Source organism: Silurus meridionalis, chromosome 6 (genome assembly GCF_014805685.1).
Source record: "Silurus meridionalis isolate SWU-2019-XX chromosome 6, ASM1480568v1, whole genome shotgun sequence".
Lineage (NCBI taxonomy): Eukaryota > Metazoa > Chordata > Actinopteri > Siluriformes > Siluridae > Silurus > Silurus meridionalis.
The window spans coordinates 19,387,126-19,399,949 of NC_060889.1; the positions used below are offsets into that span (position 1 = coordinate 19,387,126).

The window sequence follows — 12,824 nt, forward strand, 5'->3', positions numbered from 1 at the left end:
GAACTTCAAAATAAAAGCCAGCCATTTTTTAAAATAGCAGTCCCCAACTTTTTTATTTTTTTTTGCACAGGAGACCAGTTTCAGTTGCTTACAGCCTCTTACAGCCTCTAAGGAGCGGTGCAAATTATTTTATTCGTTATATATGTTATTAGACAAATATTAATTCTGAACTGCTCCAGATGATGTAGGCACAGTTGTAGTGTAGAGGTTTGGAGCTTGCTTTAGTAAAATGCCTCTCTCTCTGTATTACCACATGTTGTTATATTGAGTTTTTGTATAGTATTGATTTGATGGTTTCTATAATTGCGGCGTGATAGTGGTGGTATTAATAGGTGGAATAAGTCGTGTACGTCCCCATTAAAGGCCAGGGTACCATATGCACGGCCCACCACTGGTTGCAGAAAAGATCTGGGGTGTGTATTGGTTTAGGGTGGGGTTGCATATTATTTTATCGATGCACAGAAAAAACTGTCTGAAACAATTGAAACTGGCATAAGCAAAAGTGGTGTAACACCACTGCAAAGTTAGTTCAATATAAATAAACTAAACATTACAAAGGTTGGCCCGGTGCTAAATGATTTACAGCTTGGTTCCAGTCCATGACATGAAGTTTAGGAACTTCTGTTTTACATCCCATTCCATCCCAACCTATCCCATTATATCTAACTCATCCATCCATCATGTTTAGACCAGCACCATCCTGTACACTGCCTGTATGTGCACTCTAAACCAGAAACAAATTTCAGGCATATTTAGCCAATAAAACTAATTGTAATTCTGATTCTATTTCTAAATCCAATTTTAATTCTAATTCTGAGTCTGATTCCCATTCAAATTCTGATTTTAATTCTGATTCTAATTCTGATCAATTTACGGCCATGTTTAAGTGAAAAGAGAGAATCTGGCAACACCTAAGCCTGGTGTCTACACCGCGCATGCTCCGTTTCATTCTTTTTTTCCCCCCTTCATGTCGATGTGGCTGTAGTCGGGTTTTAAGTGTTTAAATAAAGTCGACATGGAGGTTTTATTTTTATGGGTATTTGTTATGCTGAGTTTTGCAGTAGCGGAACAGGAAGAAAGACTTCCAGATAAATGTGAAGGTACAGAAACGACCTGCTGAGCTTCTCATCAGTAAGACTTTAATGCAGGAGTGTAGATTTTCCTCCCAGATATTTCAAAAACACAGATTTGTTTTGCTTAAATTCAGTAAAGTATAAAGTGTAAAACTCTCAAATTTGGAGTAAGATTTGTACTAAAAATATTTTGTGCCATTATTACAGCCTCCTTTCTTGTTTCTCTAATGCAGAGATGCCTAAACCTGGGCCCAGGGACAGAAACTGGCTCATGTCCCTTATTAGAGATCACTGAATAGCTGAATTAGTGTGTAAAATCTATTATATGGTTTGGATCGTTTATTGATTATTGTACTATAAGTTTCACTGGACTAGAACTTTGGAAATAAAAATGCATTAGTTATGCAGATTTAATAGTCACGTTTTACAATTATTTAATTGTTGATATTATTAAAATCACAAATGAGAGGAGCACATTTTTATAAAATGTAATTAATGTTTGGCATGTTGAAACATTTATTTTCAGCCCACATTTCTCAATTAAGCTTGGTTTTTGTCAGTTCATAGAAAAAGTTTGGGCACCTCTGATCTAATGTCATTGTAATATATTCCTATGCTGTTTGGTTTTTTACATATTTTATATATACTGTATAAGTACAGTTTTGTGTGTGTGTGTGTGTGTGTGTGTGTGTGTGTGTGTATATAGTATATACTGTGTGTATATATATGTATATACTGTATACACACACACACACGTCGTCTTCTTCTTTTGGCCTGCATGTCTTCCCCTCCCACATACAGAAACCTTCTCTCTGGCCTTCCTCTTCTTTTGAACACACAACATATCTACATTTCTCCTCTCCTTCATATCAGCCATCTCTCTCCCTTTACCAGTCATAGTACCAACATTTAAAGTGCCCACCCAAACCTCCACTCTCCTACACTTCTCCTTTGTGTGATGTTTCTGTAAATGTGTTCCTCCTCTCCTTATATATATATATATATATATATATATATATATATATATATATATATATATATATATATATATACACACACACACACACACACACACACACACACATCATAAACACATCATTATCTAGCAGAGTTGTTTTATGATGTTCATCCTATTACTTGCATCTCTTAGTTATCGTGGAATACTTTCTCTTCGACAGTGTGTAAGTTTTTGACAGTAGAGCTGCAGGCTACTTTGGAAAAGAGCAGCCGCTCCAAAGAGGTCCTTGAGCTCGGAGAAGTGCTGGATACTGGAAAACGTAAACGCAAAATTCAGTACAACACTTCGTAAGTTAACCATAGTGTGCCATCTAATGGGGAATATCTGAGATAACTTGGTTAGATGAACACCCCATAGATGAGCGCAGTCTCAATTGTTATCCTATAGTTATCAATAATAAAAGCATAAGAACACGTAAGATGTACTAATGGTGCTCATTCGTTCTTTTTGATTTGTACACCAGGGAAACAAGATTGACAGAAGCTGTAGACAATATCTGTGAGAGAATACTGCAGTACAGTGTCCACGCTGAGAGACCTGGGAGCCTCCGATATGCCAAGGTGTTTATTGCAACATCCAAATCTGAAATGCAAAAATACACATACAGCTTGTTCATAAAGTCTGATACTGCGAGTGAAAATGCTTCTATTGATCTAATCCAATACAAAAATATGTACACGTATTAATTGTACAATAATAACTTATACTAATTGGAAATGATTATTGCATATTGATTATTGCCCATTCAAGATATTGAATATTTCTTGTTTGGCATTATATTACTTTCCCCAGAATTATAAAACACATTATTTTCAGGTTTACAATGAAAAATAAACCCCAAGATTTTCAAAGTGGTCTCAGACTGCTGGAGCACATGATATACTACAAATGCAGTGGATAGAAAATTGAAAATCCTGGAATATTCCTATAAATTAGCAATCAACAGTCTGTACAGCATAAAATCAGTTACAATCAGATTGAATACAGTCTCCCCAGACTGAACTGCTTGACACAAACTGGTTCAATTTCTAGATTAGACAGACAGATAAATTACTTTATTACTGTTTGTAGTAGGTAAGAATAAAATATCATATTAGAATACTCACATATTTAAAAAAAAACAAGACTTTTATCATATATTTCAAGCATTAAGATAGATAGATAGATAGATAGATAGATAGATAGATAGATAGATAGATAGATAGATAGATAGATAGATAGATAGACACAGATCGATCGATCTGTGATTGTGAATGTATGTGTTTGTGGGTCAGGGCACCAGTCAGACTATGAACACACTGAAGAACCTGGTTAATAAAGGGGTGAAGGTGGAGCTTGGTATCCCCTACGAGCTGTGGGATGAGCCATCAGTGGAAGTGGCAGACATGAAGAAACAGGTAAATAAAAAACAACTATCTCCACTGCATGTTTTTTTTTTTTTTTTTTTTTTTTTGTGTGAGAACCATGTAAATATGCAATAGCATAGTATGTGTTTTCATAACTTACAGCATGTGTAAGCTGCAGTGTGACAGCATGATTGAGGAGTATGTTTTTAACCAACACTGTATATATTTCAGTGTGAGACTGCATTAGAAGGTGAGAGGGGTGTGCATAAGGTAACACGTGCTATTATGTTTCAGTGCGAGACCATGCTGGAGGAATATGAGGAGGTGGTAGAGGACTGGTACTTCAATCACCAGGAGGAAAGACTGGAGAAATTCCTGTGTGAAGCTCATGTCCTGAAAAAATCAGAGTCAGGTGAGAGATAAATACACACACACACACCCTAAACACTGCGTATTGAACAACTGCCACAGTTTGCACATAAAAAAAAAAAATAGTTTCAAACTTTTTTTAAAGCTTGATGTAATATTTATAAAGCGTTTAATTATTCTTAATGTAATGATTTATGTACTGTAATACCTTAAAAAGAATACAAATTTTAGTAATTAAATATTCTGAATTCATGCTTTGCAAATGCTACACAAAATACTGTAATCCTTTAGGTATATATAGAGTCAGACATTTTCATTACATTATTCCTGTTCATTATTTCTAACCCTCTTTTTCAGAATGTCTAAACGAGGTGTGGAAAGGAGACCTAGGTGTGAAGGGATCGACTGTAGAGTCAGAGAGCAAGCGAGAGGAAGATGGTCATACACACGACACAGGGGAACTCTAACAGCAAGCTGACAAACTACGACAGCTGGACGTTTCAGTCTTGCTTGTAGAATGTGTCCTGGGAAAGAAAGTCATCCCAAAAGACCAATGAACTGGGAGAAGTGTTTACAATAAAGCTTTTAGTGTATGATGGTACTAAACACTATAATACATATTTGCACACAGCAAAATAAAATAAACAATCTGTGTTTTCTAGCCAGCGAACAGTTGTACCTCAGTGTAAATCATTTGTAAAGGGACTTTTGGTGCTTTAGAAAGTTTATTATGCAGTTCTGCCAATAATGAAGTCACTTTTTGCATATTGTCTTTATAATATAAAAAGTATTATTTTTAAGACCGGAATACACACAAGCTGTAATGAGGAATTGTTCTGATGTCAGTGTACAATTCATATATGAGTAGTTTATGTTTTTTTCAATAAAGGATTTTCTATTAATGTTGCAGACTTGTCTTCATTATGTGTGTTTTGTTCATTGCGGCTATGCTTCATAAATTCTGTATAACTCTAGACCACAAATTATTTATTTTCAACCAGACTAAAACCAATTACAAACAATTGTGAGAAGAGTTGTTTTATTCAGCATTTTTGGCGGTAGTCACCAGTGTTAGCGCTTTGTATTAGCTCTGTATTCATCTAATGCTTTTCATACATGAGAAGATCATGAAGCAGTTCCTCTTTAACAAAGAGCTGCAGGGTTTTCTTAATTAATAACATCAAGATGAGTTAATTAATGTTCATTGATGTTATGTTAACAGGAACTAACCTGTCTCATGAATATAATGCTAACATTTAACTTAACTATAAATCAATACAAGTATGACTTGTTATTCTGCAAATTCCTGTGGTTATAAGACAAAAAAAACAGTTTGGGGAGGTGTTATTTAAATTAATGAGTGGTAATACTTCTCACACCTGGCTGGGACAGTATATGTTGTCATTATTTTTGGAGTCAGCACTGCATTTAGAATTTTCCAGTTTGCAATGATGGAAAGTGTACAATTTACTCTGGCCAGGAAAGTCTTGAACATGTGCCAGGTATGAAAAATTAAAGCTATTATTCAACAATATGGAAATTACAAAGGTGTGTTATGCGTGGTAAAAAAAAAATACACGCAGAATTAGTAACTAGAATGAACACATCAATATAAACCTGCAAACCATACCACTGATATATATATATATATATATATATATATATATATATATATATATATATAGAGAGAGAGAGAGAGAGAGAGAGAGAGAGAGAGAGAGAGAGATGTGTATCAGGACACTACTGTCACCTAGTAGCCAAAGAGTACAATATTGCATACAAATAGGAGCGTCATTACACATATATATATATACTCTCACTTGTACGTAATGATGCTCCTACTTGTACGTAATGGTGTGCTCTTTGGCCACTAGGTGGCAGTAGTGTCCTAACCGTTTAGAACTGATCCAGATAGACTTGTCAGTTAGCACATGCCCCTTTGTTGCTTCTGTGCATATGGTTGGGAAAGTGAGTGGCCTTATGGGGGGACAATTTATAAATGTAGAAGCAGACTGACACTTGACACTTCATGTCTATGTGCGCATTTGTGTTGCTACATAGACACCTGTCATTGCCACTTGCTTGAATAAGCTTAAGAATAATGGCTAAACGCATAGCATCTTTCAGCATCGGCTCTGATTGAAGCAACCTGCTGAAACCTAATTTACTTGGAAGATGATGTTCAAGATTAATTTAAATATTTTTAATATTACTATGAAGTTAGAAGAAACTGATAGCAAATCATGATTACTAAAGCTCACTGTTAAATTCTTTTTTATTGAAATTTCTTATGATTAGGAAAAGACCTTAATGATCCTGAAATCTGTGCAGATTAAAACCTTTCTCCCACATACCACTGAATATTTATTTAAGGTTCAACAGTTTATTGGCATATGTACAGGAAACATTTTATAACACAATACAATGAAATGGATTCTCTGCAAATCCTCCCAGTGAACTCTAACATCATTTACCTTTTGTAAAATAAATTTTTTTTTAAAAAAGTAACAAAAATATTATGTCACATTTTTTTATTGAATTTGAAGACACCCCACTTTAGCATGTTTTAGCTCAGTCTGAATAGTATTTTTTTCCATGAGGTCTCTCAATGTTCTCCTGCAGGGGAATTCCGGTTCATTTTTGTGCCGAACTAATCTAACACAGTTTAATCCCTCACCCCCAGGGAAATCTGCTACATCCATCTCTCCAGACACCTCAGTAATTTATCTACATAATACAAGTGAGGCCTGACAGATTTGTTTTGGAATTAATGACAGGAAAGGACAGAATGATTTGCACTGATGGCATAAAATCCTCACTAATCCTAACCCTAGAGGTTTAGTCCTTTCACTTAGTGTGTGAGTAAGGAAGTCATGAATGAGACTGGATCTGGGCAACAATGTGTTCCAGAATGTGCTACAAAAGATTTCCATGAATTATACTTTTAAAAGCCGCAATTAAATTGACTAGTGTATAATGAATTGTATCATTGTTGGTTATGACTAACACAGTGGGTAGTGTTTGTACCTCAAAGCTTCAACATTCCTGGGTTGATCCTGAGCTCTGGTTTCTGTATGTGTGAAATGTGGATGTCTTTCCTGAACACGAGTTTCCTCCAGGTTCTCTGGTTTCCTACCCCCCAAAGAACTTGCCGTTTGGTGGATTTCCTAGTGTAAATTGCCCTTATGTATGACCCACATGGGATGTATTCCCACATCATGCACAGATTTCCATGCATATACTCAGCATGCACTCCAACCCTGACCAGGATGAAGCACTGAAGAATAAGCAAGTGTCGCTCATAACAGTTAGGACTGTAGTGGAGAACATTGTGTTTATCCAATATCTAATATCAGGTAAAAATCCTCCTAATGTATTTGACATGTTGTGATGATAATATTGTACAGATTAAGTCAGGTAACAGGGATGGGATTGGTGGATGAGTGTATTTTAGGCTTGGATAGTATCTTAAATGGAAAATGCTGAATTTGCTTTGATTACTGGACCTTTAGTAGGAGAATGAATACAGGATTTGTAGCATCAGTTGTCTCATGGAGGCATTTGTAATTAGGTCTTTATTTTAAACAGTAAAACAGATTTTACAGCAAAAATGCATTGGTTGGAGCAGCTCACTGTTAATGCTCCCATTAATGTTTTCACAGATCTCTGGTGAGTGTCTCATGGCTGACATGAGGCCAGAATAAAAGTATATTTACACTCCACTGCCTATAACATTGCTAGGGCTAGCCTTGAGCATATTCATGAATTATATGTTATTACAAGAAAGAGCTAAAAAGCAGTATTTCTGAATAGACAAAACACAAGCTTCACAATAAGAAAACTTAACATAGATGATTCTAATGGGATCTCCAGAACTTATATTTTTCATTTATTTCCTTTCATGTGGTTTTAAGCTCTTATCTACATCCTTACTCTCTGAGCTGTGTTAATTTTCTTTAGTTTGAATATGTCTTTGCTTAAAATAAATAATTTTTACTGGAATTAATGTGTCTTCATGTATTCACACTTTTTTAGACATGAAATGATACAGAAAATGTTCATATGCTTAATGAAAAACTAACCAATAAATGTAATATTTCTCATTATAATTGGTACAAAAAATCATTAATACATAGACAAAGTTATTATTAATCAAGCAAGCTCACATTGTTTTATCATTATTTCTAGGTATTAGATTTTATACATATAGATTCAATTACATTAAAGTAGAATTTTTTTCTATATACATATTTTTCTATACTTTTTATTCATTTACTTTATTTATATCCATATATTCTATTCCTTTTTTCATGTTATGAATGTGTACATGAAAATTTGTATTTGAATTTCAATACATTTGGAGATATACTACAGTTATGGTGATTATTGCACAATTATATAGAAATAATAATTTGCAAATCTGGATGATGCAACACTGCACAGATTTTCACTTATATCAGCTGACAGTTAATTTTCAGTGGAAGTTATGTATGTTAAAGTTATATAGTGCAGGGTAACTCCTACAGGAGCAGGAACAGGAAACACTAGCATATGACATTCATCAGCTATTAAATCAGGCTTTCTCCAGTTTCTTTTTTTTGACAAACTGCACTGGATCAGCTGTCCACTTCAGTGATTTACTACTCACTCAACTTCCACATGTGATTAGGTGTGATTTGAATCTACTGGGAAGCATTATTTGGGGGTGCTACTTTAGCTGTCTTGATTAACCTGCAAAGAACATATTATTTCACCAGAATTTTACACGTATCTCCCAACCACCACCCACTCAGATTTGTTTATGATGATGAAAAGTCATACCATCTAGAGTAGGCCATGACATGCTGCTATGATGAGATTTTCTGTAAGTCAGTATGAATACTGCCTTTCTGCACAAGTTTTCTTCAGAAGAGAATGTACTGTGAAATGCAATTCAAAACACTGGGACATTGTTTTGTCTGTCTTCTGCACAAAAAAAATAACACTAGAGGGCAAGCTACAGGCTCTTGCAAATAAAATCCTCCCTTTAGTTTCCTTCTAGCAGTGAGGCACACTGTGTTTGTACATGGTCTCTCAGAGAACTTTAAATTGGAGTTAGGACCGAATACCAAGGTAATTGCTCTTAGATAATGTTTTCTTTGTCTAGGCATGGATTTGTTTTGATATCAATACTGTGGAATTTCCCTTCACATGTTGCATACTTTCACTGGCTGGTCTCAAATGTTGTGAGAACGTATCCATGTAATTAATACTAACATGCTTCACAATGCCACTCTAATCAGCAGCTGCCTGCCATGCATTCACATTATCATTTGCCTACAAGACAAATTAACCTCTTACTGCGTTGCTTTTTCCAAAACGGGCCAAGCTGCATCATGTTAGGGCAAGAATAATTCTAAACCAAGATGTGATTGAAAAATTGACCTCATAAAAGGTTAAAGTAATAATAATAATAATAATAATAATGATAATGATAATGATAATAATAATAATAATAATAATAATAATGATAATGATAATATCATTATCATTATTATTATTATTATTATTATTATTATTATTTGCATTACTCACTGTAAAAATAAGCACCATTGTTAAAAGGTAATTAAAGTCGTAACAGGATAAAGATCCTACCTCAGCACACTTTTCTGGGATTGCAAAGCTTTTCTACCTGTATTTTTCTAATAAGGTCTGGACCAACTTCAAGAAGGTAACCACAATTGCATTAAATATCTGGAGGTTAGTGACATGCTGACCACACTAGCTTTCATTTTCACTTCACTTGCACTTTCATGCTGATCCTCTTGGATCTCCTACAGATCTCCTCTATCAAGCAGTGCACTTTATTTCCACACACCCTGCACACTATAGCTTAAAGCTTTCCCTTATGGCTTCATGTGATACAGAATCATCCTGGTAATTCAACACAGTTATTATACTTGTCTCATGTCCAAGGATATCAAAAATGTCTAAACTGGACTACTCTGTTGAACCCCCCCAAAACACCACACACACGTACACACACACACACACACACCTGGGACACAGTCCTCAAGGGAAGTCATCAATCAACTTTATGAGACTGCTCTGGGAAAGTGGCTTCATCTTTCCCTTCTCAGTTAATACGTTTCATTCATTCTCTCTCTCTCTCTCTCTCTCTCTCTCTCTCTCTCTGACTTGTATATGATCGTCAATTATCAGCTAACTTACTACAGAAATTGCGTTGTTTGCTCAAGTGTTTATTCAGGCAGATGTGCGTTTGAATATCTGACACTAGAATTGATGAGCAGGCGTTTGTCATTTGAAAATTATGTCGTCATTCCTTCACACTGGACTGCAAATTTGTTTGGGTAAAGCGCAAATCATTCTGCGTCCAAAACGCGGTGGCTAAAATTGCGCACTCTGCGTTATGGGGTTCGCTTCCACCTGTTTAAAACGCGCGCCTGCAACTACAGAAGCGTCAGCGGCTTGTGTGTGTGTGTGTGTGTGTGTGTGTGTGTGTGTGTGTGTGTGTGTGTGTGTGTGAGTGTGACGTCACGGTGACAGTAATGGGCTCGCCGCGCGCGCTGCTTGCTGTGGCACTATTGATCACAGACCCTATGAGACGCAGGCAAAGCGGCAGCGCGGCACATGGTAGGAGTTCCTTGTTTTGCTTGTTTTTTTGTAGTTCCTCTTCATACTTAACAATTGCAGCTGGTTTATAGCCAGTTATGGGCTTATAGCAGTGTAGAGGCTTTAAATATAGAAAAGCAATGGCGTAGGATTGTCCAGCTGATTGGTGGTGAAGTTGCAGTGCATGAAGTTGGAGCGTGTTTTCCTGAAGTGAATGTAACTGTGAGAAACTGTACAGACACAAGAAAATAAACTTGTAGAATTGGACATAGCAAAGTGAATACACAGGCTTGAGGTCTTTTTTTCAATACAAATAACTAATACATATAACCAGTAATAATTTTCTTATAATGAAGAATGTGAATTTTGGTGCGATTGCTCAAGAAAATTGGAAACTATAAAATTAACCTTAAATGTAAACATCTTATATTAATATAAACTAATTAAATAATGAATACATTTAGATGAATTACTTATTTTATTATTAATTTAATTCGTCCATACATGTGCGACTTTTCTGGGCCAAGCCAAATCGAAAATAACAAGGGAAACATTGTGAATATAATTGTTTTATAATACTACTACTACTACTACTACTACTAATAATAATAATAATAAAACATAATAATAATAATAATAATAATAATAATAATTATTATTATTATTATTATTATTATTATTATTATTATTACTATTATTGTTGCTGTTGTTGTTGCTATTATTATTAATAATAATAATAATAATAATAATAATAATAATAATAATAACGTCAAAACGACAAGACCTTTAAAAATATATATTTATCATCATCATTATCATAACTATTATTCATGTATTGCGAAATCATTCAAAACCAGATCTATAATTTTGTTACTATTATTTAAAAGAAATTGGAATATGATTACAGAATGAGAAAGTGATAAATTATTGTGTGTTAGGAGAATTAGGCCTAATTGTTTTGTACACATATCTGAGGGTTTTGCTGCTTTCTTATAATGCGGCTATAACGCAAGTGCTTATTTATGCGTAACGAACAAATGAGTTACATGTGGCTGCTCTTATTTTGGTTAATTGAAGCTGTCGGAGACACATGTGCAGCGTAAAGGTGTCATTTTGAAGCTGTTTTATAAAAAAAAAAAAAAAAAAAAAAGGAATTTCGTTCCTCTAATCTCAAATAGGAAGCACACGAGTTAATGAAATGGCTCTTAACAAAATAGCATGATGGTGGTTTAAAATGTTTTCTTCATCATGAACGCTAATTATATTCTTAGTTTGATTTAGTGCCCTAATTATGAAATAGTTATTTGAAACAATTTGGAATGTCTATCAGGAAATAACTGAGCTCTGATCGTTCCGATTACGTCAGATTAATGATGTTTGCTTTGGACGCCATGTGGAGGTTGTTTACATAATCTGATTAGCTGGGATGATGGTCTAACTTTCAAACTATGGCACAAAACAAAACAACAACAACAAAAAAAAACAACCAGAAGACGCAGTCCCTGGGGACCTGTGGCCTGTGTTGGTGGCCAGCTGCAAGAGGCTGATTTTCTTATTAAAAACGCAATTTCCGTTTGCCTTCCTCTGGCTCACTTTTCACAACGACACATGTCGGGTCACCTGATACACCCGACTGGTTGTAATTATATAGCCATAAAGGCGAGTTTTTCATTAAATGATCATTATAATGATGGAGCAGAGTTACAGTAAATGTAAATCCCAGAGCAATATCAACAAAAAATAAGGGGGTGTTTAATTTGCTGTAAGTGTCTGAAGACATGCTTTTGACGGGTCTTCATTGATAATGTTCTATTAGTCGGATGAGCATATGAGGACGGGTCTGAGTTAATGATGTTAATTTAGCATTTTTTGGAAAACTGTCCACAGGGCCGTCATCTGAGTGTTATTAACATTTAAAGATCATAACTAGCACATGTGCCTGTAGGTTTAAATGAGGTGGAACCGATGTGCAGGTCTGACAGCTCGGCCTGATTTCACTGTGGAAATGTTGTGCTTGGCATTTGTGAAGATTGCTCTAGGGCGATTTTGTGTGCATCTGTTTTTTAGTTTTTCAACACTGACAGTGGAGCGAAAACTCCCAAGGAAATTTCAATGCCAGGGCGCCTAATCTAGCGTGGGAGAGTGTGTGATCTCCTCTCTTTCTCCTCCATATGGTTTCTCCTGCAAACTTGAACCATGGCCCTAGGCATACACGGATTGAGAATATGTCTTCCTACAGCAGATGAAGGTTAGGGGTTTGTCTGAATTAGGACTTGCAAGACAGCACCATCATCTATTTGCAGGTTGTAGATTTATGGGTCTCGTGTCTGGACATGCTTAATAAGAACATTACTTCATGGAGCAAGTCTAGATCCTCATGAGCTTTTGGCACATATGAGGAGTGGT

The 12,824-nt window shown here is 35.4% G+C and overlaps 2 protein-coding genes and 1 long non-coding RNA gene across 3 annotated transcripts in view; 2 read left to right on the plus strand and 1 right to left on the minus strand.

Annotated features, from left to right (window-relative positions):
* The first annotated feature begins 941 nt into the window (after positions 1-941).
* Positions 942-4,715, plus strand: cnpy4 (canopy FGF signaling regulator 4). Its single transcript, XM_046851905.1, has 6 exons — positions 942-1,100; positions 2,252-2,378; positions 2,555-2,651; positions 3,366-3,488; positions 3,732-3,849; positions 4,164-4,715. The coding sequence occupies exons 1-6, from the start codon at positions 1,016-1,018 to the stop codon at positions 4,271-4,273; spliced, it is 660 nt and encodes a 219-aa protein (XP_046707861.1). The 5' UTR covers positions 942-1,015; the 3' UTR covers positions 4,274-4,715.
* A 5,623-nt stretch (positions 4,716-10,338) lies between these two features.
* ntn5 (netrin 5) overlaps positions 10,339-12,824 on the plus strand; it is a 15,859-nt gene continuing 13,373 nt past the window's right edge. Inside the window, exon 1 of the mRNA XM_046852087.1 lies at positions 10,339-10,439. The gene's annotated coding sequence lies outside the window, so the exon portion shown is untranslated. The remainder of the gene's footprint in view (positions 10,440-12,824) is intronic.
* LOC124387635 overlaps positions 10,340-12,824 on the minus strand; it is a 5,393-nt gene continuing 2,908 nt past the window's right edge. The window contains exon 3 of the long non-coding RNA XR_006926196.1: positions 10,340-10,648. This is a non-coding gene — a long non-coding RNA (uncharacterized LOC124387635). The remainder of the gene's footprint in view (positions 10,649-12,824) is intronic.